This window comes from Platichthys flesus, chromosome 23 (assembly GCF_949316205.1).
Source record: "Platichthys flesus chromosome 23, fPlaFle2.1, whole genome shotgun sequence".
Taxonomy (NCBI): Eukaryota; Metazoa; Chordata; class Actinopteri; order Pleuronectiformes; family Pleuronectidae; genus Platichthys; species Platichthys flesus.
This window is the reverse complement of record NC_084967.1, coordinates 16,178,304-16,206,177: the sequence shown is the minus strand read 5'-3', so window position 1 is coordinate 16,206,177 and position 27,874 is coordinate 16,178,304. Positions and strand designations below refer to the sequence as shown.

Here is a 27,874-nt window from a genome sequence, read left to right as displayed (position 1 = left end):
AGTTGGTTTTAAATCTCCTGATGCACAGTAGGGATGTTTGTGTGAAGACTCATCTCCTGGTCCCTCTGCTGCAGATCGTGATGGGAGTGATCCTGCTCTACTACTTACTGGGCTGCAGCGCACTGGTGGGCGCGGCCGTCATAGTTCTGCTGGCTCCCATACAATACCTCATCGCCACCAAGCTGGCCGACACGCAGAAGATCACACTGGTACCTTGTTTTGATAAACATCATATCTCCTGGTTGGTGGTCAAAGGTCAAGGTTACTGTGACCTCATGTAACTTCATGAAACCCTTCTTCTGCCTCGTGAACATGTTGTTTTAAGAACCTCAATAAGAAGGCCTCGTCTCGTCTCGGTATCTCAAGTCTCAAGATTTTCACCACATGTCACTCAGACTCAAAGATGACTGGATTAGATTTCAGTGGTTAAAGGGGAAAGTGACCTCGTGTGAATCTCTTTCAGGATCACTCCACCGATCGTCTGAAGAAGACCACGGAGATCCTGAAGGGTATCAAGCTGCTGAAGCTCTACGCCTGGGAGAACATCTTCTCTGACAGCGTGGAGGAGACCAGAGGCAAAGAGCTCACCAGCCTCCGGACCTTCGCTTTCTACACGTCCATGTCCAGTAAGATGGAAACTGTCACGTTCATCATTACTTTATTATCTCACTGGTAAAATGTGAATGTAAAATAAAAAGAAGTTTTTCCCTGTGTGCAGTTTTCATGAATGCTGCGATCCCCATTGCTGCCGTTCTATCGGTAGGACAGTTTGACTCATATCTAACTTTCTGCTTTTTTAAAACCACGACATAATTTATCAATATTAATAAGAGAGCGACGGTAACGTTTAACTCCTGTTGTAGACGTTTGCGACTCATTGGTTCCTGAATGGAACCGTTCCCGGTCCTTCTGAGGCCTTCGCCGCCCTGGCGCTGTTCCACATCCTGGTGACTCCGCTCTTCCTGCTCTCCACCGTGGTCCGGTTCGCGGTGAAGGCTCTGGTCAGGTGAGTGCTGGTGGAGGAGCACGTCTCAAAATAACCTCTGTACAAGCTGCTACGTCTTTTTGCATTGATTCTTACTGTAAATTGCAAAACTCTTAATGGTAAAGCTGTTTTGAAGGAGAGAGGGAGAGAGAGAGAGAGAGAGAGAGAGGGGTAGAGGGAGAGAGAGAGAGAGAGGGAGAGAGAGAGAGAAAATATGGATCTGACTAAACAAGGAAAGTGGATGAGAGTCTAAATCTAATTAAAGGAACATGGAACAAACTTGACGGCAGTGAAGAGAAACTTTAAACTCCTCAGAGATTACTGGTATCGTCACAATTACACGTATCTGTGTGTGTCTGTCTGTGTGTGTGTGTGTGTGTGTGTGTGTGTGTGTGTGTGTGTGCATGTATGTGTGTGTTGCAGTGTTGAGAAGCTCGGTGAGTTTCTTCAGAGCGACGAAATCGGAGACGACAGCTGGAGAAACGGAGACATGTCCGTTTCCTTCGAAGCAGGAAAAAAGAACCTCGGGATGGTGAGTCTCGCTGATTCCAGATCAGTCGACAAAACTGAGGAATAATCATTTTTTAACCCTTATCCTCGACATAAATGATTTTCACATTCACTCGAGGCAAATATCGTCGACAGGAAGTCAACTTCTCACCAGTGAAGTTAAAGTCGATACATAGATTGAGATCATGGATTGATTTTCCTCACTCGAGGTGTGAGTGACGAGCAGTTTACAGACGTCCCGTTAAATCACATCTGGCTTGTTCAGACCTTTTTAAAGTGTTAAAGAAATCCAAACATTTATCCTGAATTTCAAACAGACGACATTAACAAAGAGCTCTGCGGGTGCCAGGAGAACGCTTTACAGTTTCCCTGGATCGATGAGGTGTGCCAGACGACACATGCACATTCCTTCCGTGTGACACCAGGTGACTTGTGTCGTTTTTCCGTCTCGGCCGGTTCAATAGGGAGTTTACAGACGTTGTGTATAATGTCAACGCAGACTCCTAACAAGCAGCGAGCAGATCCTCAGAGGAACATTCAGGCAGAACAACTGTGAACAGCAGCAGACGACTGAAACAAGAAAACTGTTTAATCGCTTTTAAGAGACTCTTTTATCTCATTTGAGCCATAAACACAAAAAGACGGGTGATTCAATGAGACTCAAACAATATTTATTCTTCTTTTTATTTTACACGGATAAGAAAATGTACAGAAGTTGTGCACAAGTGGAGAAAAACACACATTTGTTACACAGCCCTCAAGTTGAAGCTCTGAACATTAAGGATCATGATCTGTGGCTCAGGTCGGGCTGTGATTGGCTGCTCGCTCGATGGCCGTGCACGGATCTTAAAGTCAGAAGTAGAAGAAACAACAAGACGTCCTCTGGTGACAGATTCATGTTGCAGCAGCGGGATTCAATCCTTTGGGGAATCTTTTATCAGATGGAACCTCCGCACTGTTTCTCTCCCCAAGGAACCGAAGCGGATGCAGTAAAAGTCTTAACTTTATTACTTATTTCTAACCTCATATCTCCCCTGTTGTCTCCCCCCCCCTCACTCCCCTCTCCCCCCTCGTTCTCTTGACATCCCCCTCAAGACCAAGGCCATCAACAGGAAGCAGCCGATGTGCTACCAGATGGACAACTACGAGCAGCCGAGCAGGCGACAGATGAGGCCCTCGGAGACGGAGGATGTGGCTGTGAAGGTCAGGGTCAAAGTTGACATGTAGGGGAATGACCTGAGGCGGATAGGGAGTATGAAACCTTAAAGACACTGGAGATGATGAGTTGGACGTGATTTAAAATCTAATCTGGCTGTTTGTTGCCTGGGAGGAGATTCCAGACGAGGGCCTGAGAGGCAGAAGCATCTCTGTAAACTAAGAAGTGAAGTGCTGAGGTCGTTAAAGAGAAGATTCAGGAGCGATGAACTCAGCTTCCCTCACGGCTGCTTGGCGGTTTGACAGACCGGAGCAATGGGTCACCTGATCAGAGGCAGATCAACAGGAGCTGGTTATTTAGCAGAAGAAAGTGACAGAAGAAAAAGTTAATTGATGGAAAAAGAGCAAGATATGAACATTGGACATTTTCTAAGATCAGTTTGAATCATAGTTAGAATGATCTTCATCCTGATCGCCCCCTGGTGGCTTGCTCCAGGTTGTTCTCGTCCTTATCACTCTGATTAAAAAAAGGCAGAGACATCATGATTGACAGCTGAGACTGGCTGAGCAGGATCTCAACGCCATTAGTCTGACAATCACCTGTAGAGAAGAAATCTGATGTTTCTCTGCATCACGTGCTCATCTCCAGTCAAACGTGGGCGTCCCTCTCTTTTCTTATCACTCACTTCACTCCATCAGCAGCTGCTTCACATCCTCCAGTGTTTCCTCACTCTCTGCGTGTGTGGGATCATACGTGTGACGTGTGTTTCTGTCAATGTGCGTGTGCGTGGACGCAGGAAGTGTAGAAGTCACACGAGAACACGTTGCCCCTCCAAAGGTCTTGTGAAATTCTCCAGCATTCTCTCGGCCCCTCAGCAAAGCCGCTCTTCCGGTCTCATCCCTGCGGAGCGCCGCTACCGACCAGACACTGCTCTGTTAATGAGAGAGAGAGAGGGGGGGGGGGGGGAGAGAGAGAGAGAGAGAGAGAGAGAGAGAGAGAGAGAGAGAAGACAACAGAACACAGTGTTTGTTAATGAACTTTACCGACTCATGAAGATATGCACATGTTAAAGAAAATCACTTTTTCTTAAACATCATATCAGCAGAAGTATGTGAACACACAGATATTACATCCAGATGTGGATGTTAAACAGTCGTTGTTTGTTGGTTTTGTCCCATCCATCAACATGGAGGATGCAGGGTTTATGACCCGTACTGCAGTCAGCCACCAGGGGGCGATCACGAGGATGAAAGCCCATCGTTTTTTATATTCATATTTTGTCCTGTGCCAGAATCAGAAAAGAGTTTTATGGCTAAGTGTGTTTACACAGACGAGGAATTAGCTCTGCTGTGTTTGTACAAAGTACAAATATAGAAAGTAGAACAATTCGGGTTGAGCAATAAAACAATATGATCGCAATATATTTGACATTTATAGCCATATAACAAAAGTCTGATATACATCACATTATATACACAGTGAGGAGGCTTAACACAAAACTTATAGACCTCAGATTAGTAAAATTTTAAAAAACAACTTTCACTCAGGAGCAAAATCATCTTAAAACCTAAAATAAATAATTAATAATGTGACATTTCTCCTGATAATTATTGTCATCTACTGACATTTGAATCTTCATCTATATCTTTCAGCCTTATTTATAAACTGTTCACGACCACATCCTCTGACTTCCTGTTTCACTTATTTGCTTTTGCGTTAAGAGCAGTGACCCCATTCGTCTTTTTACGTTCTCCCTCCTCTTCCTCCTCCCCCCCTCTTCTTTCTTTTGATCATATCTAATCGCTCTTTCCATTTTGTTTTCCCAACGGGTAGATTTGGTTTTTAAATATCAACCAATATAAGAAAACCAGACAAATACACTCTAATAGTCATATTGAGGGGTTTTGTTCTCAGATTAGACCCTTGACCAGTTGTTAACCTTTAATAAGTCTTGTGAAGGTTTGACCAAGGACCAGAGATGTCCTCTGGACGTCTTCTGGGACGTGTGACGGGACAAAGCAGCAGCCGAGTGGAGGATGTGAGGATCCTCACATCGAGTAAACATTAAACAAACAAATAAATGCAGCAGAAGGGAGGAATGTAAACGGAGCGCTGGCAGGAAGCCGGCTGACAGATCGCTGCTCTGGGATTACAACCAGTCACATGCTGCTTTCTGACTGGGAGGATTTTCCCTGGGAGATGAGAGGCAGTGGTGCAGATCAAACTGAAGCGTATAACTCACATGCTGGTTAATATTAATAATAATTATTATATTCTATATACTCAGCTTGTCTCTGAAGTTCGAGAGATAATGTTTTCAGGGTTATTATTTCACTTCACCTTCAATTATGGGGACGTGAGGTTTTAAATTTCTTTCATTATTGTATTAAAAAGTCTTTAGAGTCTTAAATTTCACCAGTGTTGAAAAAGAATGTTAAGAAAATCAAGTCAGGACAGATTTCACATGAAAATTATTTTCATGAACTGAGAGCCGTTAATTAGGATTGCAGGTACTTGCAGTAGGTTAATTATTATTCTAAAATGTCATATAATGATTGTTGACTCTGTGGTGAATCTAGAACTGACCCTGGATTTCCAGTGGAACCAGGAGCACAGTGTGTGTCCCTGCTTGTGTCACGTTGTGTCTAACTGGAGTGAACTGGGGGGGGGGGGTGTTAAACTCTGGGTCAGGACACAAACTGGATCACGAGCTTCTCTCTGATAGGTCCTCACCTCACAAGCTGCAAAATGGAAATTTACTGTGACAATAAATGAATCTGCACCTTCAGCTTTTATAATGGTTTAAGATGTTTTAAATGTCTCTTTATCGCCCTCTGTCTGTTCAGGTGAGCAATGGATTCTTCACCTGGGGGAGTAACCTGTCCACGCTGACCGACATCAACATCCGCATCCCGACAGGTACGACACCTCAGCAGACACACAACAGGGGGCTCGGGTGGAAGATAGAGATCAAGAGAATGAGAACAAAGTCAAACTGAAGGAGGAGATCTGTTAGTTTTATGTTGTGCATCGTTTAAAACGTTCAAATGTACCAAAATTATGTGAAATTTAAAGATTTAAGTTGAGATTTTAAGAACAAATCCAGCATCGGCTCATATGTTTTTAAAAGTGTGAATGAATCAAACAAACCTGCAGTGAATGAGTCACAGTCACATGTCACTGAAATACCAAGTGTCAGGAGACAAGGTTATTTACAGGAGGCTGCCAACAGATGGACCATCTAGTGTAACACACATACACACACAGACACACACACACTACCGTTACTCGATACAACTTGACACCAACACTCGGCAGATCAACTAATCTTGTTTGTGTCGTATTGTGATATCTAGTAAGTCACTTCCCAGGAGGAGATACTTGTGTATGTGTGTGTGTGTGTGTGTGTGTGTGTGTGTGTGTGTGTGTGTGTGTGTGTGTGTGTGTGTGATTCAAGTTGTCCTTCAGTACGAGTGAAGTTTTTGCAGGCTCTTATTTCTTCATGAGGTTATTTTAGTTTTAGGATTTTGGGGTTATTTAAATTTGATAATTGCAAATTTCAATATGACGTTACTGTGAATTTCTATTTAAAAAGCTGAATATTGGCACTCAACTATTTAATTGCAATTGCAAATAAATAAACCAGACAGTGTTATTGAACCTTTTCCCTTTCCTCAGGTCAGCTGACGATGATTGTGGGCCAGGTGGGTTGTGGGAAATCCTCCCTGGTGCTCGCCATGCTGGGTGAGATGCAGCCCATCGAGGGAAGAGTCTACTGGAGCAAGTAAGAATCCCAGTAACACTTCTCCCACGCAGTACCACGTCTTACACCAGGTTTTAATATCTTTCATAGCTTTTATCTCAGTCTTTTCCTCTGAAGGATCAAGGTTCGGGTGAAATGTGCGTTTTTAAAGCTTCTAATTTGAATTGAAATCACATGAGAAACTGCTGGAAGGAGAAATGTGTCAGTTTCCTGCTGCAGCTGCATTTTCATCTTTAAAGGAAGTTGATATTCAATTCTTAAAGATAAAACATCAGGGCTGCACACTAACCTCTGCTACGTGTGCAGGTATGCACCTCTATTCACCTGTCTGCCTGTACACTGGTCTACTGTGTGTGTGTCTGTGCGTGTGTCTGTGTGTGTTTCCTCACTTCCTGCCTTCTTGCCGTATCAGGCTGCCTGAAGGTCAGATGGGCCACGAGGGGAACGTCAGGTACTGTGTCTCCGGTCTCTTCTTTCTGAAACAGAATCATTTACACTGATTTTTACGTTTTAACAACTGAGACGAAAAAGTTGTGTATCATCGGTTTTAATGAGCTCGAACTGCGTTTAGTGAAAAGTAGAATTAAAGTCCTGAGAGAGACGAGAAACCACTTAGTCTTGTTTTCCCGTATTAGCCTTTGGGAACTTACTGAATTTACAGAATCCTGCATCATCATCATTACACACACACACACACACACAGACACACACACACACGCCCTGATGCTGATAACACACGAGTCATCACCGTGGAGGAAGCCATCAAACCTAATTACTGCAGACAGACGGTGACTCCATCTCCTCCACTCTTCAGTGGGTGGGAAGGTTGAACTGATTAACAGCTGGCAGACCACGCTCATGTCTTCATCGTCTGGATTCTGCAATGAAAACACTTGTGTCCCCCTGTCCCCCCCGTCCTCCTTCCATCCCTGTCTCCGTGTCTCTGTCCCGTTTGACTTTTCTCGAGCTCTTGACTTTTTCTCACATGTTTATTGAAACGTACCCGCAGCTGAGACTCACTCTAACACACTGACGTGATTTTGACAGTTGGTCAGAGACAGAGGAGTCTGACGAAGACGTCAGGAGGTACACCGCTCTTCTTCCTCGCTCTTCTTCCTCGCTCTTCTTCCTCGCTCTTCTTCCTCTGTCAGACCTGAAGTGACCCTTTGACCCCTCATCCAATCCTCCTGCATCTTTTTTTTTAACTCCATTTCTCATATTTTACCACTCCACCACTCCACTGCTCCACCGTGCCGCCCGGTTGTTCTGCTGAAGCAGCGTCACGTTCATATGTGTGTGTTCAGAAACATCATCCTCCAGTGTGTGTGCTTGTGTGTTTGTGTTTGTTTTTTTGTGGAGTGAAGCCTCAAATATGTTGTTCTTTGTGTTGTTCTCAGATCAGACTCCCAGCAGAGTCGTCATCGTTCTTGTTTATTTTTATGTTGGTGTTTCTGTAGCTGCTGTTGTGGTTGTTGTTGTTGTTGTTGTTGTGTTACTGCAGTTGTGGTGATTTGTAGCTCATCTTTAACCCATGAACCATCTTTGTCTCCCATATCCAACCCAAAATATTTTCCATGTTGCGTTGGAGTTTGTGAGCTTTAAACATATAATCCTCCTCCTCCTCCTCCTCCTTCTCCTCCTCCTCCTCCTCCTCCTCCTCCTCCTCCTCATAAAGCTGAATGGAACAGAAGCACTGATCTGATAATTATTTTTTCTCCTGAACAGTCATCTTCAGGAAAGTGTGAAAGGCTGAAAATGCTTTAAAATTGTATATGTATGGGGGATATTGAAAAATTATAATGTTTAGGTCTACAGGTATATTACAGTACAATATGTGGAATATGAATATTACATGATCTTAACTCAAACAAGAGACATCGAAGACAGAGTAAAACATCACAGGAATCAGCTGTGAAGGTCCTGGAGGCGACCGGGGACAGAAGATCAGTGCTGCTGCTCCTGAGCTTTATGAAAACAGGACTCGTAGTTCTAACTCGTTCTCTCTGCCTCCGTTTCCCATGATGCATCCAGCAAGAACAGATACTCTGTGGCCTACGCTGCCCAGAAGTCCTGGCTGCTCAACGCGACACTGGAGGAGAACATCACCTTCGGGAGCCCGTTCAGTAAACAGAGGTAGAACAACAAGATTCTTTTGATCATTGAGATCTTTTGTGAAATGAGTTCTCTCTGTGATAATTGTTGTTATTTGTGATTCTCAGGTACAAAGCTGTGATTGAAGCCTGCTCTCTGCAGCCAGACATCGACCTGCTGCCTTTCGGAGACCAAACTGAGATTGGAGAGAGGGTAAGAAACATCCGTAGTGTTGTCTTTTGATTTATATTGGATTATCTTTCAAATCCACCCCTCAAAGTTACTAGTTATTAAACAAGGAAGAAACATTTTCATTTAAATGCTTTTGATTTTGTTCTTATCTGCGTTGTTCTTGTGGTTCAGGGCATCAGCCTGAGTGGAGGTCAGCGACAGAGAATCTGTGTGGGACGAGCTCTGTACCAGAACACCAACATCGTCCTCTTGGTGAGTTTCATATCTTACAAATGTACAAAATATTAAATATAATGTCTCTAACGTGTTTACGTGTTTTTAAGAAGAGGTGTAAGAATCGAGCCGAGGGGTTTTTAATAAACCTCAGTGTTGTGGAATCAGACGAATCTCCATTAGAAAGTACCACCCTCTCTTTCCTGGGTTATCTCCATGTCCTCACTACATTTCTTTACGATGGACTGATCAGGCGTCTCTGTGTCATACAACATGTCGCCGGCCGCTGGGACGAGGAGGCGTCCATGTCTCGCTCGCCTCTGCTGTCATGTGTTTATCGTTCCGCATAATTTCCTGTCGCCATCACAAAGTCTAATTGGCTATCAAGGCCACATTCCACTTTAAAAGCCGTCAGTTCATTCTTCTGTGCACTCATCACACTTTGAGTCTCATTTGTCAGAACATGCGATAAGGAGGAGACGATTATTTCACCGCGGCTTCTTGTTTCCATACGTGATCTCAGCACTGGAATATATACGTCATGAGATAACAGTGATCTTCACTAACAGGCTGGAGAAGATGGGCCCACCCAGCTCGACACACGTTAATGGAACAGAGCAGATTCATCACATTTGGCAGAGGAGCTTTAGTGCCGAGTGTTCGACAGTAAATCAACAGAATTTAATCACATGAATATAAACATTTATCTCAGGGCTGTAGAGCAGGTTCTACTTAAACCTCTTTATGTAGTGTACACGGGGAACTTAGCAGCTCGGCTCGCTAACGTCCACGTTAGATGTTCCATGATTTAAAACTGTTTATCCACCAGGATGAATGTGATCATTTCCTGCGATGAAAGGATAATAATCAGTTTAAGTTTGAACCTGATAACGATCCGACAGAAATGTTGATCATCTTGGATGTTTGACGTCAACTCCGTCCTGTGTGGTAACGTGGAGGAGGTGGAGCTGAACCTTCATCAGGCATCCATCTTTGTTTACAGTTTATAATGTCGACTATAAATAAACTCCTCTCATCCTCTTTCTGATTTCTTATATATCCTCTCTCTCCCTCTCTCCCTCTCTCCCTCTCTCCCTCTGTCCCTCTCTCCCTCTCTCCCTCTCTCTCTCCCTCTGTCCCTCTCTCCCTCTCTCCCTCTCTCTCTCTCTCTCCCTCTCTCCCGTCAGGACGACCCCTTCTCTGCGTTGGACATCCACCTCAGTGATCACCTGATGCAGGAAGGAATCCTCAAGTTCCTGCAGGACGATAAACGCACCGTGGTCCTGGTCACTCACAAACTGCAGTATCTCATACATGCAGACTGGGTAACTCACAACCACAGTTTATAGCACAACTCTGTGGTAGTTCGACTCCATCACATGTGATTTGATTGTTTTCTGTGTCTATTGGAAGATCATAGCGATGAAGGACGGCTCCATCCTGAGGGAGGGAACCCTGAAGGACATTCAGACTCACGACGTGGAGCTTTACGATCACTGGAAAACTCTGATGAACCGACAGGACCAGGAGCTGGAGAAGGTGAAGTGACTTCAGGAGACAGAGGAGGACATTTCCTTCAGTTGTCTCTGTTCTGATCCCTCGTGTCTCTGTGTGCAGGACATTCAGCAGGACAGTCAAACGACACTGGAGAGGAAAGTTCTGAGGAGAGCTTTCTACTCCAGAGAAGCCAAGATGGACGACGAGGATGAAGGTGATTGTGTAATTCTCGTTAAGGTTTTCATCTAATTACCTTTAAAAAAAACACAAAGACAAATGCAAACTGTGGGATTGCACATTATTTGTTGTTCATCTGATTTTTCGTCTCATCAGAGGAGGAAGTGGAGGAAGAAGAAGACGACGACATGTCCATGACCACAAACAGACGATCAAAGATCCCATGGAAGGTAATCTGTCTGCAGCTGCTGGACACACACATGGAAATAGTCTTTATATTTAGTTATTTGCTTTAGTTTTCTTTGCACCAATCACACATTGAAATTAAAAAACTTTTGAGTTTAATAAAAAGAAAATCATCCAAACTTCCTCCATCTGTACGTGATGACACCGGCTCCTCCGTCTCAGGTGTGCTGGTGTTACTTGTCCTCGGGGGGCTTCTTCATGGTCTTCCTCATGGTGTCCTCCAAGCTGCTCAAACACTGCGTCATCGTGGCCGTTGACTACTGGTTGGCCAGGTGGACGTCCTCCAAGACCAACCTGACTGCGTCCAATGAGACCAGCAGCAACATCACGCTCCCCTGTTCTCCGGCGGCGGAGGTACAGACTGACCTCGTGGAACAGACCGGCTTTTACATCGTCAGTGATATAAACAGTAGCTCTAGATCTGTGAACTCGTAAAATTGTGTGTCTGTCTGTGTGTGTCTGTGTGTGAAACCCACAGGACGACTCCTATCTGCTGGTGTTCAGTATCCTGTGTGCAGCTGGAATCACGCTGTGCCTCATCACCTCCCTCACTGTGGAGTTTCTGGGCGTCTCTGCGGCCACCAACCTGCACCACAACCTGCTCAACAAGATCATCCACGCTCCCATCAGGTACACAACTACACAACTACACAACACGCAACACAGAGACAGACAAGGCTACGAGCTCAGTGTGGATCTGTCTTATGTCCCTTTGATTTAAAACAGTCACAGAGGACAAGGAGGGAAACCGGAGCGACTTTAAAAGTTTGAATATTAGTTGAACTTTTGTTCTGTTGTTGTGTAGCTGCTGATGAACGAGTTAAGTGATGTCATTGTGATGCCCCTCCCTCTGACTGTCTCTCCTCCTTGGGCGGCGGCTCAGAAACTGAAATTGAAAAAAAATATATCAGCACTCGCCGAAACATCCAAAATGTGCATTGTTGGTGTTGTTATGTTTTCCACCCATATCCATTTGTGGGTCTGCTGTCCGCAGGATTACACAAAATTCAGAATCCATTGGTTTTAAATGTGATTTCATAGGGTTGTGGGTTTACTCCCCCAATGTGCTCCGTGTGTCCTCAGGTTCTTCGACATCACTCCTCTGGGACAGATCCTCAACAGATTCTCTGCTGATACCAACATCATCGATCAGGTGGATGGATGAGTGACAGCATAAGAACAGACCACATCTCATTTGTAAACGCTGTGTAGTTGTGTAGTTGTGTTTTGACGCTGTTGTCTCTCTTCCCCGTCTCCGTCTTGAAGCACATTCCCCCGACACTGGAGTCGCTGACGAGGTCCACGCTGCTCTGCCTGTCGGCCATCGGGGTCATCTCCTTCATCACTCCTGTGTTTCTGATCGCTCTGGTTCCTCTGGGCATCGCCTTCTACTTCATCCAGAAGTACTTCAGAGTGGCGTCCAAGTGAGTCCTCATGCTGGTTGATGTCTTAAACACGTGATTTCATGTACAGGCCCGTTGAAAGAGTTTGACCCTGTGACCTTGTGACCCCTCAGGGACCTGCAGGACCTGGACGACTCCACCCAGCTTCCTCTGCTCTGTCACTTCTCTGAGACGGCTGAAGGGCTCACCACAATAAGAGCATTCAGGTACGACTCCCGATGAGCATGTCTTTTATTATTGGCCGTCCACTGGTGCTGTACATTATCCAGTGGTTAATGACGTTAGCAGCAGTGGTATCCAGTGTCATGACCAGGGGCGTAGCAACAGGGTGGACGAAGCAGGGCATCGCTTGGGGCCCCGAGCTGGTTTTATTTTTATACTCGGAGAGTTGCATCCCAAACCACATGCACTCACTGCACTGCTCATCATTTCATTTTGAAAATGATTTGCAATGACGTGGTATCGTGTGCTTCCTGTGATGTCCGGCCCCCTGCTCCCTTTTGCCCGGGGCCCCCAAACTCTCCTGAAGCCTCCTTGGTCATGAGAACACACTAACATGGCAACAGACATGTACTCAAGTTTAATAATGTGTCTTCCCAGCAGCAGCTGGTATAGAACCAGTAGCTGTTAAACCATTGTGAGCAGTTGTGTGTCTTTCCTTGTTTAAGTGTATTAGTTTGAACTCATGTTGTCGTATCCTCTTGTATTTCTGTCTTCACCCTCGTTCCCATCGTCGGTCTAATCCAACATTAAACAGCTCTCACGCTTATTTTCCTCCTCTCTTCCCCGAGGACATCCGCACACACACACAGACACACACACAGACACACACACAGACACACACACAGACACACACACACACACACACACGTACACACACAGAAACAGTGAAGCTGCTGTTGAGACAGATTCTTGGCGCTCGTGGGACAGTTCTCATTATCATTGTCCAAACCCCCCCCCCCCCTGTCTGGTTTGGACAACAGCGATTTACCACCAGAACTCAGACTCTTGTTCTTACTCAACTTCGATCTCTCATTTCATCCAGGATTCAACTTGTGTTCATGTTTGTGTCATTTTGCCGTTGAGGCTTAAACACGGAGTGTAAACAAAGATGGCCGACGGGGGCTTCACTTCCTCCTGTTGCCCAAAATGAAGCCAAACTATCTTGAACCACATCTGTGTGATACTGACGACCTTAAACCACAGCAACGTAAACTGGCCTGTGTCCCATCTGCTAACATGGAGGCGGCAGGGTTCTTGATACCGCTGCCAGCCTCCAGGGGGCGATCCAGATAATTCTGGCTTCATGTCAAGTCGTCCATCTGTAGGATTTGTTCTGATCCACGTTTAAATGTCTCCAGACACGAGGCTCGTTTCAAACAGCGGATGCTGGAGCTGACGGACACGAACAACACGGCCTACCTGTTCCTGTCGGCCGCCAACCGCTGGCTGGAGGTCCGCACGGTGAGGAACCACCTTGTGATTGAGGATCTTTGTTTCCCGACGTGTGGTCAGACGTTGTCTCTCCGTGGGGACGTATTGACCACGTGGTCTTCTTGTGTCCTCCGGCGTGCAGGACTACCTGGGGGCGGTGGTCGTCCTGACGGCGGCGGGAGCGTCCATCTGGAGTTCAAGCTGCGGAGGCATGCTGGGACTCGGACTCACGTACGCCCTCACGGTGAGTTCTCCTGCTCGGAAGTGTGTCTCGTTTTTATTCCTCCGTTGTGTTTTAATGTTGTGCGTGCTCACGTCCCGTTGTTGTGAACATTGTTTATCAAGAACGCTGACAGGGAATTTCTTCAAACTTGGTACAAACGTTCAGTTTGACTTAACAATGAACTGATTAGAATTTGGTGATCGAAGGTGACTTTTATTTTGGCGTCTTGCACTTTTATATTTCAAGTCTATCTTTCTCTCTTAAAGTACCAGACCACTGTGCTTGAAGTTTACAGCACATGATTTAAACTAGTTGTTCATCCCGTTAGATTATTATATATATATTTTATAGACTTTTTTTGTCTATAAGTACTTACTGGCCCCTTGCGTCTCTTTCTGTGCAGGTCACCAACTACCTGAACTGGGTCGTGAGGAACCTGGCCGACCTGGAGGTGCAGATGTCGGCGGTGAAGAAGGTCAACAGCTTCCTCAGCACCGAGTCGGAGAACTACGAGGGAACGATGGGTAACTGAACCGATAACCATCGGATAGAGCAACAAACCAAGAAGATAGAAAATCAAAAGATTCACATATTAACACATTTATTTTTTCTAATCTGTTGAACCTTCATTACTAGAATAGAATAAGTAAATTAATCACATTTCAACTTTCATATTCACAAAAAACCCAAATATTGGATGTGAAGCTGATTTAATTCCAAAGAGGTGAAGTGTTAATGGTTCCTGATTTACTCAGTGGAACAGAAGTTTGATTTCATTTTATGAGGCGCTCTGTTGCTATGATGAAATACAAACGCTGGTCTAATCTTTTCCTAAAGGGCCGATAACGTTTCACTGTTTCAGCCGTTATATCATCTGCCTCGTGTCATCGAGATTACGAATATCCACCGAAGCCAAATCACATCCCAGCGAACCTTGAACAAAAAAGGAAAAGTCTGGAGTGACTCTGCAAAGAGCCAGAAGCTATTTAAGGAAACATGATGAATTCAATTCCTGAGCTGAAAACAAAGTGAAGGAGAGGAAAGAAAAGAGATTTTACTAAATATCAGACGCTGGAGTTCAGAAAAAGGTTTTCCACTGAAACCTCAGTGACCGAGAAGAAGTCTGCTCCTCTCTGACATCATGGAAGCTTCCAGCAAACACAATGCATCATGGGAAGTGTAGGACCCTGCGTTCTTGGCTCTTGACCCGTACTTGAGGTTATGAGGTTCAGTGTTTGAGGGAAAACTCTGCCAGCGTATATATCTGCAGTGTTATGACTTGGTCCACATGTTTCTATATGTCCCTGTTTACACCAGGAGGGACGCAACATACACAACTGTCCTCTGAGGCCGAGCTCTCACGCTGCGGGGTTCAAACCTCTCTCTCTCTCTCTCTCTCTCTCTCTCTCCCTGCAGACGCCTCTCAGGTGCCCGAGGACTGGCCCCACAACGGGGAGATCAAGATCCAGGACCTGAGCGTGCGCTACGACCCCATGCTCAAACCGGTGCTGAAGCACGTCAACGCCTACATCGAGCCGGGCCAGAAGGTAACTGACGGGATTCTGGAGACGCCGCTGGGCCCGTTTTAGTTTGAAGACTCCGGGGTTAGAAGGTTTTACTCAAGTGCTTGTGTAAGAGTCGGAGGTCGAACTCTCAGGAGCAGCTCCAGGTAATTTAGGTGGTTCACACGCTGCCGATAAGAAACGGGAATCGAACATCACACTGACGTGACGGAGCAGCGCCGAGCGTCCGTGTGCACAAAGGAACGTAGAGACAGGAGGGACGTGAGGTTTCCTGTCCTCTCGTCTGAAAGACACACGACACGGAAGCAAAGTGATCAAAACATCAAACACAAAGTCTGTCAATGTGAAAACACAAAGTCTGTCAATGAAGCTGCTTCCGTCTGAAACGTCTGAATCTCATGTGAGAGAACTGTTGTTAAACCTGAAGCTTGGACTTCACGAGCCTCCGTCTGACCTTTGACCTGAGCAGCTCCTCACACACGAGTGTCACGTCTCACTGAAGTGTCGCACCGCAGCTTATTGACCGGCTCTGCTCCTCCTCCTCCTCCTGACAGGTGGGAATCTGCGGCCGCACGGGCAGCGGGAAGTCCTCCCTGTCGCTCGCCTTTTTCAACATGGTGGACATCTTCGAAGGTGGGTGTGTCAGGTTGTCTTCTCTCCAGCTCCTCCCTCTTGGTTTCTGTCCTTGTGCTTTGTCTCATCCGTCCTTGTCTCTGTGTCTCTCTCTGGTTTCATATGTTTATGTCTTATTTCTCACATTGATCAGCTCCTGACCCTGAATCTGTCTTTGCCATATTTGCCCCGAGCAGTGATTCCTTACAGTCGCTCTCCTCTGGTATCTTGAGGGATCTCACGCTGCTCGTGGTGTTTACTCCTGGCTCCTGTCGCTCTGTTAACTCTGAACATTATCACCCAGTGAGTTAACATGTTCCGCTCTCAAATCTGAAGTACGACTCATAAAACCTCCTCAGCCTCCAGACTGTAAATCTGGAGGTTGGTCTGATGGATCCACACAACATTAAGTTTCTCACGTGCAACATTAAGAAGCATTAAGGCTGAAATCTTTATCCCCGGTGGTGATTTACTGGTGATTTGGATTCAAGTGGAGACGTCGTTGCTGTAAAGTTTATTTAACGGTTCCTCGTGTTTCTGACGTCTTTTCAAACACGGCTGCAGGTTTCCTCCAAGTGAGAGTCCGCTGCTCTCTTTGTTCTTCGTGTGTCTCGCTCCTCTTCTTCTCTCCCGTGGAGAGGACCTGAAGAGGATCGGCTCGTTAGCAGCAGCGAGACGTGACCCACTTTCCTCACTTGTTTTCAAACTCTCTCTCTCTCTTATTTAAAAAAGACGGCCGCCGCCATGTCCTAAAACCGTCTTTGTTATTTATTGGATTTTAAAAGCAAGTCGTAATCATACCGCTGTGTTTGTATCTGCTGCTTCGAGGCAGATAAACCTGACAGTCACTTTTTCCATTAACACACGCACACACACTGACACACACACACACACACACACCCACACAAACACACACACACACACACACCCACACACACACACACGCACACACAGCTGGGCAGACGTCTGGTGTCACAGTGAATTAAGACGTTTGTTTCAGCAGCGTTTCCTTATAAAGCAGTGAAACAAGCCCAGAGCAGCGTAACGGTGAAAACAGTCCTGACTGAAACGACAGGAACTTTTTTACATTGTGATAAAAGCAAACAAAACAAAAACTTATTCAAGATGTTTTGTACGAGGGAAGAATTCCAAAAAGATAATTTCTAAATGAAGAACACTGTTTTGCTGTCACTGAGGTTATATAGAAGAAATGAAATATTGAAGTTATGTATTTTGAGAAGAAAAAAGTCCTAATTTGGTAAAAATGAAGTTTGCTGCTGAACGAGTCTTTGCTTGTTTTCCAGGAAAGATCGTGATCGACGGGATCGACATCTGTAAACTTCCTCTGCCGACTCTGCGCTCCAGACTCTCCATCATCCTCCAGGACCCGGTGTTGTTCAGTGGATCCATAAGGTGCACACACACACACACACACACACACACACACGTCCCTTTAATAACCTCATCCTTCCAGAGCCTTTTTTGTCCTGAAAGACGTTTGTCACATGACTTCCCAGCTGTGGGGTTAGTGGTTGAAAACCCAGTGGGAACTCTGGCCGGGTCCTAATCTGACTCTTGTGGCCGACGTCATGGGCTCCGTCACGCACGCACAACCTCTGTGTGTTTGTGTGGCTCCATGATACAGTGACTGTGTTATAAAAGACAAAGAGCAAGAAGTATTTGTTTGGACAGATACGTGATTGTGTGTGTGTCTATGTGTGTGTGTGTGAGAGAGATGGGGGGGTTGTCATCTCGGTGTTTCCACCAGCTCTTGTTTATGTGAACATAAGCCTCGGGGTGAATGGTCGACAGTAACTGTTTCACACTGTCCTCACGTTCTCACACACACACAGACACACACACACACACACACACACACGGACACACACAATTTCAGTAGTAACACGTAGCAGATTTGTCATATCGTGAATAACTCTACTTTTATTTTAATGACGATAAACAGAAATGAATCAAGTTTTAAACCAACACTTAATAACTAAATTAACATTACAAACCTCTGAATGACTAAAGCTGTTTCCAGACCTGTGGATCTTCTGGAGGATTTATGTGGAAACAAAAGTCTGAGTCAGTTGCTCTGGAACTTTTCCTGCAGCCCACTGGGAAATATACAGCAGGAAAGTTTCCAGAAAGGTTCCCAGTGAGTGAGTGGAGTCGATGGATTATTGATGAAGTTTCTAACACGTGACGGACGTGAAACTGGAAGAACACAAATACCTCAGGATGAAAAAACGTAGAAGACAACGTTTCAAGAGCTTTTTGTGATGCTGCTGCTCTACCGAGAAAAATACAGACATAACCCATAAACCCACAATTTAAATGATGTCCCTGCTCCAGGTTTAATCTGGATCCAGAGCGGACGGGCACTGATGATCGACTCTGGGAGGCTCTAGAGATCGCCCAGCTGAAGAACATGGTGAAGGCTCTGCCTGGAGGACTAGGTACTCAAATCAACGTCCTCATCAAATCAGTGTCACAGTTGAATTGTGTTGATTGTGTGTCTGTTGTGTTTGTGTTCAGATGCCGCGGTGACAGAGGGAGGTGAGAACTTCAGCGTCGGTCAGCGGCAGCTCTTCTGTTTGGCTCGAGCCTTCGTGAGGAAGAGCAGCATCCTCATCATGGACGAGGCTACAGCTTCTATCGACATGGCCACGGTGTGTGTCTGTGTGTGTGTGTCTGTCTGTGTGTATTGTATATTTGTTACTCTACGGAAACAAATAGAAAACCCAGAGTGATTTCTATGTTTCTTCGCAGGAGAACATTCTCCAGAAAGTTGTGATGACGGCGTTCGCAGATCGAACAGTCGTCACCATCGCAGTGAGTCGTCCGTCTGCTCATGTTGGTGTTAATAAAGTTTGTTCAGAGCTGATTCTGACACGAGGCTCAGGATCTCTGAGCTTCTCTGTTCTCCTGTTTCTCTGAGTTCTGTGATGCTCTCGTTTTTCTGCCCCCACTTTCTTCTTCTATCTTTGTTTTCATCCCTCCTTCTTTTTACATCTTTATATTTTCCTTCAATGTCTCTCTGTTCCCTAATTTAATCGTTTCTTTTGATCATTTCTTCCTCCCCTTTCATTCCTCTTTGCTCCATCTATCTCTTATCCACGTTGTTTTCCTTCCCTCTCCCCTTGCTCTTCCTCTTCTCCTCTTCCACCTCTCCTCGTCCTCCTCTCCTCGTCCTCCTCTCCTCTTCCTCCCCTGCTCTTCCTCCTCTCTGTACCCTCGTCCAGCACCGTGTGGCCTCCATCCTGGAGGCGGAGCAGGTGCTGGTCTTCTCCTCTGGGATCTTGGTGGAAAGTGACTCGGGTCCCAGTCTGCTAGCACAGGAGGAGAGTCTCTTCAGTGTGCTAGTGAGGACTCACAAGTAGACCCGGATCGGCCCGGACCACTTCGGCTCAGCTCTCCTCTTCCTCTTCCTCCCTTTCCTCCACCTGTCTCTGTTTGTTTTCCCGGCTGAGTCGGAGCTGGAGGCTGACTCTGGGTCTGCTGAAGCCTTAACACCACTGACAGCCTGGTTGGTACCGGAGTGAAAAACGCTGCATGCACTGTTTCCTGAAATTCTTCTTGATTTATTAAATGAATTATCTGAGAGCACAACAGTCTGAGTCGGTTGATCCAGATGTTTAATGGAGTTCATGTCTGAAATCAGCTTTGGGTGTCAGCCCCTTGAATATGACTGTTGGATTGTTTTTGTCTGACTGGTTTAAAACACATTTTTTAAAGATTATTTGATAATAAATACTCAATAATGATCATAATAATTAGTGTAAATGTGTTTTCTATGATTGTGGTCATTGACTTCACGCCCTGTGTCTCCAGCACCGAGTCCAAACCATCCTGAAGGCCGACCTGGTCATCGTGATGAAGCGAGGGAACATTCTGGAGTACGACAAACCCGAGACTCTTCTGGAGCAGGAGGGCGGGATGTTCGCCTCGTTCGTCAAAGCAGATCTGTAGACTGTAGAACAGGCGGCGTCCAGATCTGTGAATCAAAACTTCTGTGACGCTGAAACTCGCCAGAGAAGCGAATAACGAGGAGAAGCTTTTTCTGTGGAGGAGGAAACACCGGAGGTCACTTCCTCTCTGACGCTTCACATCAGTTATTATGATCATCTGCTCCATCGGCTGATTCCTCCTGTTTTCACATCGACATGAAGAATTCAGCTGAAACACTTAAACAAGTTTTTCATTGAATTTGATGACCAAGAGATTTTATGTTCTCGGATCAGAAACATTTTTATCAGCCAGAGTTAAAATAGAAATCAGAACAATCAGAATAAGAAACTGTTCAAACTAGTGTCCGGATGTTTTGGGAAATTACGTAAAATGACTTTTTAACATCAAACTCTTCAAGAAGAAAATCGGAGGTCTCACATAAATACTTTGTTACTTGGGTTTTGGTGTTTTGGGATTTTTTCCTGAACACTATCAGGATAGAAATTATGAATTTAATGAGATATCACTTCAGGTTTCTATCAATAACTTTGTACAGACTTTAGAGTTAATTCAATAGTTTCAGTTTGAGCTGAACTTTTATATCCTGATATTTTTTTTACCGAACTTGACTGAAAAGTCTTTAATTATCTTGTGTAAAAATATTATTTTGAATTTATCACCACATGTATCAGTTTACGCTCGATCACTTATATTATGCAACAATAAGGACAAGTGAAGTTTATATCTAGTTTTATTTGAATCCTGTTTTATATGATTGAATGTACAATCTGTTTCACTGTAAAGGATTTAAATCTTAATATTTTAGACCCAGGTGTAGAACGTGCTACATTTTTTAGACACAGAAGTAAAACTATTAAATCGCATTAGTGTTAAGAAAAGACTTTGATGAACAGTTTTTTGTTAAACCGACGGAGGAGGAGACACGTTCATCGACTCGTACCTTCCTCCTCCGAACGGGTTCCACTGAGGAGTTCTACCTTGGGGTATTTGCCGCCATCTTTTTTAGTTTGGAGCATTTCTGCAACCAACATGGACATCAGACCTTTTTTTTAAGTCCTTGGTCTGACTTGCGTCTCCTCCCAGTTCTCCAGGGCGAGCTCATCTCTCAGCTGCAGCCATTTTTGATAAAACTGCAAATCTACAGTTATCTTAAAAGATTTTTTTATTACTTTGATAAATGTATTTTTCACAGGTTTGCTGTTTTATTTAAAAAATAAATCAAGAATTTCTTTATTTAGTAAAATGTCTGTGAAATTAGGGTTTTAATTTGTGCAATGCCTTTAAAAGCAGAAGATTTGTAAACGTGTGGATTTTACTTCCAGCTCTGTCACTGTTCTATCGGTTGTATTTCTATGTTTCACTAGTACAAACACTGAAGGGTGTCGCGGCTCGGTCCGACGCCGGCGAACCCGCTGTCTGTCTGCCGTCGTGCTTTGCTGAAACCTTTTATCGTCGGGGGGGGGGGGGGGACAATAGATGGCGAAACACGAGCCCCCGTTGACCCGAGAGGTCGATTCAGGACTGAGAGTGAGACGGTGACGCAGAGTCGATCCAGAACTTACTGAAAAGTCAGAAACCGTATTTTAGAGACAAGTATTGAACGTCTTATTTTTGACATTTCCGTTTGGTCCCGTCTGCTAACATGGAGGAGAAAGGTTTTATGACCTATTCTGCAGCCAGCCACCAGGGGGCGATTGAGATGGTTTGGCTTCACTTTCTCGTAGCAGTCATGTCGTCCATCTTCATTCTCAGTCCATGATTTACTTTTTTCACTCAGATCAAATCTTCCTGTCGTATTATTGGAGGAATTGAGCTCATCGTTAATGTTATACTGTTATTTCCATTTATAGTTTTTATAATGATATCTAGACATATACATATTTCTAACAAAGAAAAAACTAAAAGGACAAATTCACATGTTTCACAGTCGGAGTCGATCTGAGAACTTGTTTCTTCAGTTTTTCTAGAATCCCTGGTTCTGTGGTTCTGTCTCTTTTTTTAATATCGTTTATTGATTAATCCTTTTCTTTTCAACTTCCTTTTTAAACTAAACAGAATTTCTCTCACGTGTTTTAAACAAAGCTGCAGTTTGTTTTTCTCTTTTCACTTTTCTGCTCAAACTCAAACCTGAAACTCAGATTTGTGCCAAACGAAGAAAAAAGACAAAATGAAGTCGACACAAACTCTATCAGAGCTTCGATGACTGTTTTTATTCTTCCTCGTAAAATCACATGACTGTTAAATAAACATGAATTTCAGCTGCAGAGGAAGTTTAGTTAATTTTTTTAAGTTTGTACATGTACAGTTTGTAGGAGCCTGTGAATCCAGAAGTTTTTAAACTTTTACAAACGCTTATATTATTATGATTCTGTGTGCCTGAGTTTTTTACACTTGAAATGAAAATAAAAATGTTTTTGAGTGAAGTGAAACTTTGTCTCATTAAACTTCCACCACACACACACACACACTGTGTACTGTTAAACAGCACCCCCTGGTGACTCAGAGTCGAACTGCCTAATACATAAATTCAAAATTAAAAAGACCAGTGAAGAAAGAATTTAATATAAGTTGACATTTACAAATACGCAGAATTTGGCTTTTAAAGCTTAAAATGAAAATGTAATCATAATGTAAATTTCCTTTATTTTGTTTAGTTTCTAAAGATAAAGTTTAGTTCTTATTTTTTTATTTTAAACAGTAAAATCTGAAATTTCTCTTCATTTCACTTTTACTCTTCGTTTTTATTTAATTATCCAGATGTGAAACAGAATAATAAAACACAAATTAAAAGTCTCCTCTGTCCTAAATGAGTTTAGTTCCTGTTGGATTATATTCGTCAACAACATTTATTAGAATATGATTATTATCAATTACTGCATCGTCAGAAAAGAAGCTAATCAAAGAAGAACAATATAAGAACAACAGTCATAATTAAATTAAGTGCAAAGTAATATATTCTTTTATTTATTAGTTTTCCTCCTGAAACCCTTCAAAAGTTGAAGTGAGATGAAGATTTGCTTGAACTTGATTCTTTTGTCTGAATGAAATCATCTAACATTAATGATTCAAGGGTCAAACCGCTGATTGGACTCATGGCGCTGTGCGTAAAAGTCATGCGCATCGGCTGAGGCGTGATTCGTTTATTTGTAAAGACTTTTACGCGTCGTGTTCTGGTTCAGTTCACAGTCCCGTGTTCCCCGGCGGTGGCTGATCGGTCCTGGGAGGCAGCAGCTCCGGATCTGAGCGCCTCTGGACTCTGGAACTTGTCCTACGTCAACACGGGAGCGCAGCGCGTCGCAGAGGAGACGCAGCAGAGGCGGTGCGCAACGGCCACAGCCGGACATCTCCAAATGTCACCGGACGCAGAGGAGTGCGCGAGTCTCTGAGCGTTTCTCCTGCAGGTGGACATGTTTGGACCGCGCGTAAAGACGCACTAAGCAGAAGCTTCGACGTCTTTTCCCTGCAGCCGAGGACGAAGGAGCAGGATGTTGGCGAGGAAGAGCATCATCCCGGAGGAGTTCGGTCTGCCGGGCCTCGCCTCCCGCATGCCCCGCAAGCCGGTGTTCAGGGACCGCGTCAACAAGGCGCGCTTCATCGCCAAGAACGGCGCGTGCAACCTGGCTCACAAGAACATCCGCGAGCAGGGCCGCTTCCTGCAGGACGTGTTCACCACGCTGGTGGACCTGAAGTGGCGCTTCACGCTGGTCATCTTCACCACCACGTTCGTCAGCAGCTGGCTCCTCTTCGCCATGAGCTGGTGGCTCGTGGCCTTCTCGCACGGAGACCTGGACGCGGACCTCAACAAGACGCGCTGCGTCACCGAAGTCAAGTAAGAGACACAACAGAGTGTGGGTCTTTATCAAACTTTAATTTGTTGGTTTCATGTGTTTGGTGACACTGGGATTCTTCTTCTCCTCCATCTTCACTTCATCCGAGCTTTCCTACTGCCTCCTCTTCCTCCTTCTACTCTTCTTCTACCTTCTCCTGTTCTTGTCCTCATCTTCCTCCTGCTCTTCTTCCTACTCTTCCTCCTCCACCTTCTCTTCCTCCTCCTTGTCCTCTTCATCTCAACATCTCTATCTATCTTTGTTTAAACTCGACAGAGGAAGAGGAGGGGGGGGGGGACATACATTAGCTGTGACAGGAAGTTATGAGGGAGGGAGTCTGAGTCTTCTTTTCTCCCCCCTCATGCCCAATCCTTCCTTGTGTCCTCCCTCCTTTCCATTTATTTGTCAGTTACCTTCTTCTTCATCTTCTTACTCTTCCTCCTCCTCTTCATCTCCTTCCGCTGCTCAGCTGTGGCGACTTGTACGTTTGCATCAGAAGTTTTTACACTCAGTTTTATTTATAACCCCCCCACCCACACACAAACACACATTTTACATTCACTCCACGTATTTAACATTTAAACACACTTTTCAGATTTTACATTCAAACTTAAAGCTGCAAAACACGTTAAAGATCAAATCATCAGTTTGAGGCAGAAGTTATTTTACAAAAAGCAAAGATTTAAGAAAATATCTATTCAGCAGGATTTTGTGACTTTTCTTTTTTACGATCCATTAATCATCTCACGACCTCTCAGATTTATCTCATGACCTTTAGAAATATCCAACCGTTTAGAGCCACTGAACAAAACTTCAAGTTTTTTATTTGTCATATACAAATTAAAACTGAATCAGTACAATGACAAGTGTTGGAAAAGAAGAACATTGAAATAAAGTAAAAATAGCTCTAATAAACTAGTGATTTTACTCTGTTATATTAATGAACTGGTTCGGTTGACTATATGAAAATCATTAGATCATTCATCAGGTTCATCAAACTGTGAGTGACCTTCTCTGTTCCCCACAGGTCGTTCACGTCGGCCTTCCTCTTCTCCATCGAGGTGCAGGTGACCATCGGCTTCGGGGGACGGATGATCACGGAGCAGTGTCCCATCGCCATCACCGTCCTCATCACGCAGAACATCGTGGGACTCATCATCAACGCCGTCATGCTGGGTAACGATCACACACTCTCATCCAGCAGGAATCAAACGCACACAGGTGGATGATGGACCTTTGGAGGTGGCTGATATCAGTCCAGTGATGTTTGTTGTGTTCCCCTCCTGAAGGTTGTATCTTCATGAAGACGGCTCAGTCCAACCGGCGAGCCGAGACGTTGATCTTCAGCCGTCACGCCGTGATCGCCGTCAGGAACAACCACCTGTGCTTCATGATCCGTATCGGGGACCTGAGGAAGAGCATGATCATCGGAGCCACGGTCCGGCTGCAGGTGATGACTGAGAGGTGGATGCTGGGTGTGGTTCTGTTTGAGGGTCAATCCTATTCTCCTATAATTACTCAGAATCCTTGACCCTGTCATGATTCATACAATCATCAGAATTAAAAGATAGTTCAAAGAATTCAAGTAAAATCTGGAGATCTAAATTCCCCAGAAATCTATAATTCAAGTTAAATCAGAAAGTTAACCTTAATGTAGTAGACTATCTGATAAATGTAAACATCAGGAGGTTGACCTCTGTCCCTTTCTCTACTCCTGCAGCTCTCTGGCGCCCCCTGCAGCTTGAACACTTCTAATGTTACCTTTAACCAAGTTTCATACTTTTTAAAACCTCTGTTCTGATCATTTTTAACTTGTGCATTATTATTTGTTTTAATAAAGTGATGACTCTTTGTGTGGGGGGGCAGGTGGTGAGGAAGACGACCACACCCGAGGGGGAGGTGATCCCCATCCAGCAGATCGACGTGCAGACGGAGAGCGCCGTGGCGAGCAACAGCCTCTTCCTCCTCGCTCCGCTCATCATCTGCCACACCATCGACAGGAGCAGGTACTGACCAGTACTGACCAGTACTGACCAGTACTGACACACACACACTCTGAGGTCTGAGAACCACAGACACACTTTCTCTCTCTGCTCCTCTGTTTCATCTGAACAACTTTTACTCCTTCGTTAGTTCATCCAAAAGAAATGATAAAGTCTTAACACGACATAATGGACTGTTCACAGTTTGTGGAGAAGAAGGATGGAAATCAACAGATTAGTTTATAACTCACTGTGTCCCCCTGCTGGACACAAACAGAGCAACAGCGTGAATCAACTCTGAACTCACTTTATTCTCTACTTGTTTAATTGACGCTGCTCAGAAGAACTTTGTTATCAGACTCTCTCTCTGCTCTCAGTCCGCTGTACGACCTGTCGGCCATGGAGCTGCAGTGCAGTGACCTGGAGGTGATCGTCATCCTGGAGGGAGTGGTGGAGACCACCGGGATCACCACCCAGGCCCGGACCTCCTACGTCTCCGAGGAGATCCAGTGGGGCCACCGCTTCGTACCCATCGTGACGGAGGAGGACGGGGTCTACTCTGTGGACTACTCCAAGTTTGGCAACACAGTCAAGGTGAGAGACGTTAAGGGAACTATTGTCCTGACCTCCAGCTGACCTCCAGCTCCTATCTGACCTATTCAAACCTGTCCTGCTCTCCCAGGTGACCACGCCGCTGTGCAGCGCCAGGGAACTGGACGAGAAGCCGTCCATCTTGATTCAAACTCTGCAGAAGAGCGAACTGTCGCACCAGAACTCGCTGAGGAAGCGTAACTCCATGAGGCGCAACAACTCCATGCGCCAGAACGCCGGGAGCAGCGCGAACCTGCGCAGGAACAACTCGGCCAAGGTCCAGTTCTTCACGCCGGGCGACGGAGGCCAGACCCTGAACAACGTCACCTGACATGAGGCCCTGCTCCTATTGGCCGCCCTGCTCCTCCTGGGGGGATGCAGGGCTGTGGGTGTCGGCCTCTCTCCTGCTCTGATGGGACTCGACCTGTTTCTGTTATCTGTCCTATCCCAACATGGCTGCTGATGATGTCACTCCGTGGTTACACACACGGAGTGACATCATCAGATAAGGATCCTACACAGTCTTTTATATTTGATCAAGAGTCCAGTTCGTCCTCAGAGGGATTTAAAGTCTGTACGTCAGCACTTTGATGTCTAATTATATATAAGTGGAGTTTTAAAAGATAGTTTTGAACTGATGGTCGAACAAGGTGATGGACACATGTCACTAACCCCCCCCCCCTCACCAAGTTTATTTTGTGTGCTCGTCTGGAGATTGTTTATAAACCATCAGATGATCGGTGTGTGGACCTAACGTGTGTTTCCCAGTTTCTTAGTTGCTGAAACGAGCCAGATTGTTTTTGTTTTTTTGTCACATTCACTTTGAAAATGTTTCACATTAATAGATTCATGGAAAAACTATGAAAACTTTATTAGATAATAAAAATGATTGGTATTGAAGCTCGTTTGTCAATTAGATTTTTTCATATTATCCTTAACGCTGCAGACTCGACTTCACTGAAGTGACGAAGATGTGATGGAGACGATGATCTGCTTGAACAAGAAATGAAGCTTCACCTGCATAAACACTGTGAAGTCACTACCAGTGTTAATGACTGGGAATCAATACATCGATCAATCAATCAATCAATAATCATCAATCACTGTTTGTTTGTGTTGTGTGGTATGACAATACATTTACTCACTTCATATGTTTCCGTGTTTGACCAAATCAAATTATGAGATATTCATATAGTTTAATACAACAAAATTAAAGCATCTATCTTTTCAAGTGTGTTCGTACAAGTGTTTAAAAATATATATAGAAATACAAACATGAAGATATATAAATAATTGCACATATAAATAAATTGTGTATAAACACAGAATGGGATCTTGTTGTTTATCTTTATTAACAGATTATAAAATATATTAAATGATAAATGTTCATTAACTTAAAGATAGAAGGGATTAATTACATTTAATTAAGCTTCTGTCACTGTATCCGTTCCTGCGTTGCAACCAGGTGCTGTTTATG

The 27,874-nt window shown here is 44.6% G+C and overlaps 2 protein-coding genes across 5 annotated transcripts in view; both read left to right on the top strand.

Annotated features, from left to right (window-relative positions):
- abcc9 (ATP-binding cassette, sub-family C (CFTR/MRP), member 9) overlaps positions 1 to 22,426 on the top strand; it is a 29,609-nt gene extending 7,183 nt beyond the window's left edge. For 2 of the 4 annotated variants that reach the window (XM_062382885.1, XM_062382884.1), the window contains exons 11-40: positions 75 to 209; positions 464 to 626; positions 719 to 759; positions 864 to 1,006; positions 1,409 to 1,517; positions 2,591 to 2,698; positions 5,498 to 5,570; positions 6,330 to 6,435; positions 8,446 to 8,547; positions 8,634 to 8,718; positions 8,869 to 8,949; positions 10,098 to 10,235; positions 10,324 to 10,449; positions 10,528 to 10,621; positions 10,741 to 10,814; positions 10,993 to 11,184; positions 11,309 to 11,460; positions 11,914 to 11,983; positions 12,097 to 12,254; positions 12,347 to 12,439; positions 13,595 to 13,697; positions 13,810 to 13,911; positions 14,294 to 14,414; positions 15,307 to 15,437; positions 15,968 to 16,046; positions 17,330 to 17,438; positions 18,381 to 18,484; positions 18,564 to 18,697; positions 18,798 to 18,860; positions 19,860 to 22,426. In XM_062382885.1, coding sequence (XP_062238869.1) covers positions 75 to 209; positions 464 to 626; positions 719 to 759; positions 864 to 1,006; positions 1,409 to 1,517; positions 2,591 to 2,698; positions 5,498 to 5,570; positions 6,330 to 6,435; positions 8,446 to 8,547; positions 8,634 to 8,718; positions 8,869 to 8,949; positions 10,098 to 10,235; positions 10,324 to 10,449; positions 10,528 to 10,621; positions 10,741 to 10,814; positions 10,993 to 11,184; positions 11,309 to 11,460; positions 11,914 to 11,983; positions 12,097 to 12,254; positions 12,347 to 12,439; positions 13,595 to 13,697; positions 13,810 to 13,911; positions 14,294 to 14,414; positions 15,307 to 15,437; positions 15,968 to 16,046; positions 17,330 to 17,438; positions 18,381 to 18,484; positions 18,564 to 18,697; positions 18,798 to 18,860; positions 19,860 to 19,997 — 3,327 coding nt within the window. In that variant the 3' untranslated portion in view covers positions 19,998 to 22,426. Of the gene's footprint in view, positions 1 to 74; positions 210 to 463; positions 627 to 718; positions 760 to 863; positions 1,007 to 1,408; positions 1,518 to 2,590; positions 2,699 to 5,497; positions 5,571 to 6,329; positions 6,436 to 6,826; positions 6,866 to 7,461; positions 7,501 to 8,445; positions 8,548 to 8,633; positions 8,719 to 8,868; positions 8,950 to 10,097; positions 10,236 to 10,323; positions 10,450 to 10,527; positions 10,622 to 10,740; positions 10,815 to 10,992; positions 11,185 to 11,308; positions 11,461 to 11,913; positions 11,984 to 12,096; positions 12,255 to 12,346; positions 12,440 to 13,594; positions 13,698 to 13,809; positions 13,912 to 14,293; positions 14,415 to 15,306; positions 15,438 to 15,967; positions 16,047 to 17,329; positions 17,439 to 18,380; positions 18,485 to 18,563; positions 18,698 to 18,797; positions 18,861 to 19,270; positions 19,555 to 19,859 lie in introns of all 4 variants that reach the window. The other 2 variants (XM_062382886.1, XR_009920099.1) reach the window with 2 other exon arrangements.
- A 737-nt stretch (positions 22,427 to 23,163) lies between these two features.
- Positions 23,164 to 27,649, top strand: kcnj8 (potassium inwardly rectifying channel subfamily J member 8). The gene is made up of 6 exons (XM_062382616.1): positions 23,164 to 23,826; positions 24,852 to 25,000; positions 25,114 to 25,274; positions 25,691 to 25,830; positions 26,184 to 26,400; positions 26,489 to 27,649. Exons 1-6 carry the CDS (start codon positions 23,483 to 23,485, stop codon positions 26,726 to 26,728), a joined length of 1,251 nt encoding a protein of 416 aa, XP_062238600.1. The 5' UTR covers positions 23,164 to 23,482; the 3' UTR covers positions 26,729 to 27,649.
- The last annotated feature ends 225 nt before the right edge of the window (positions 27,650 to 27,874 follow it).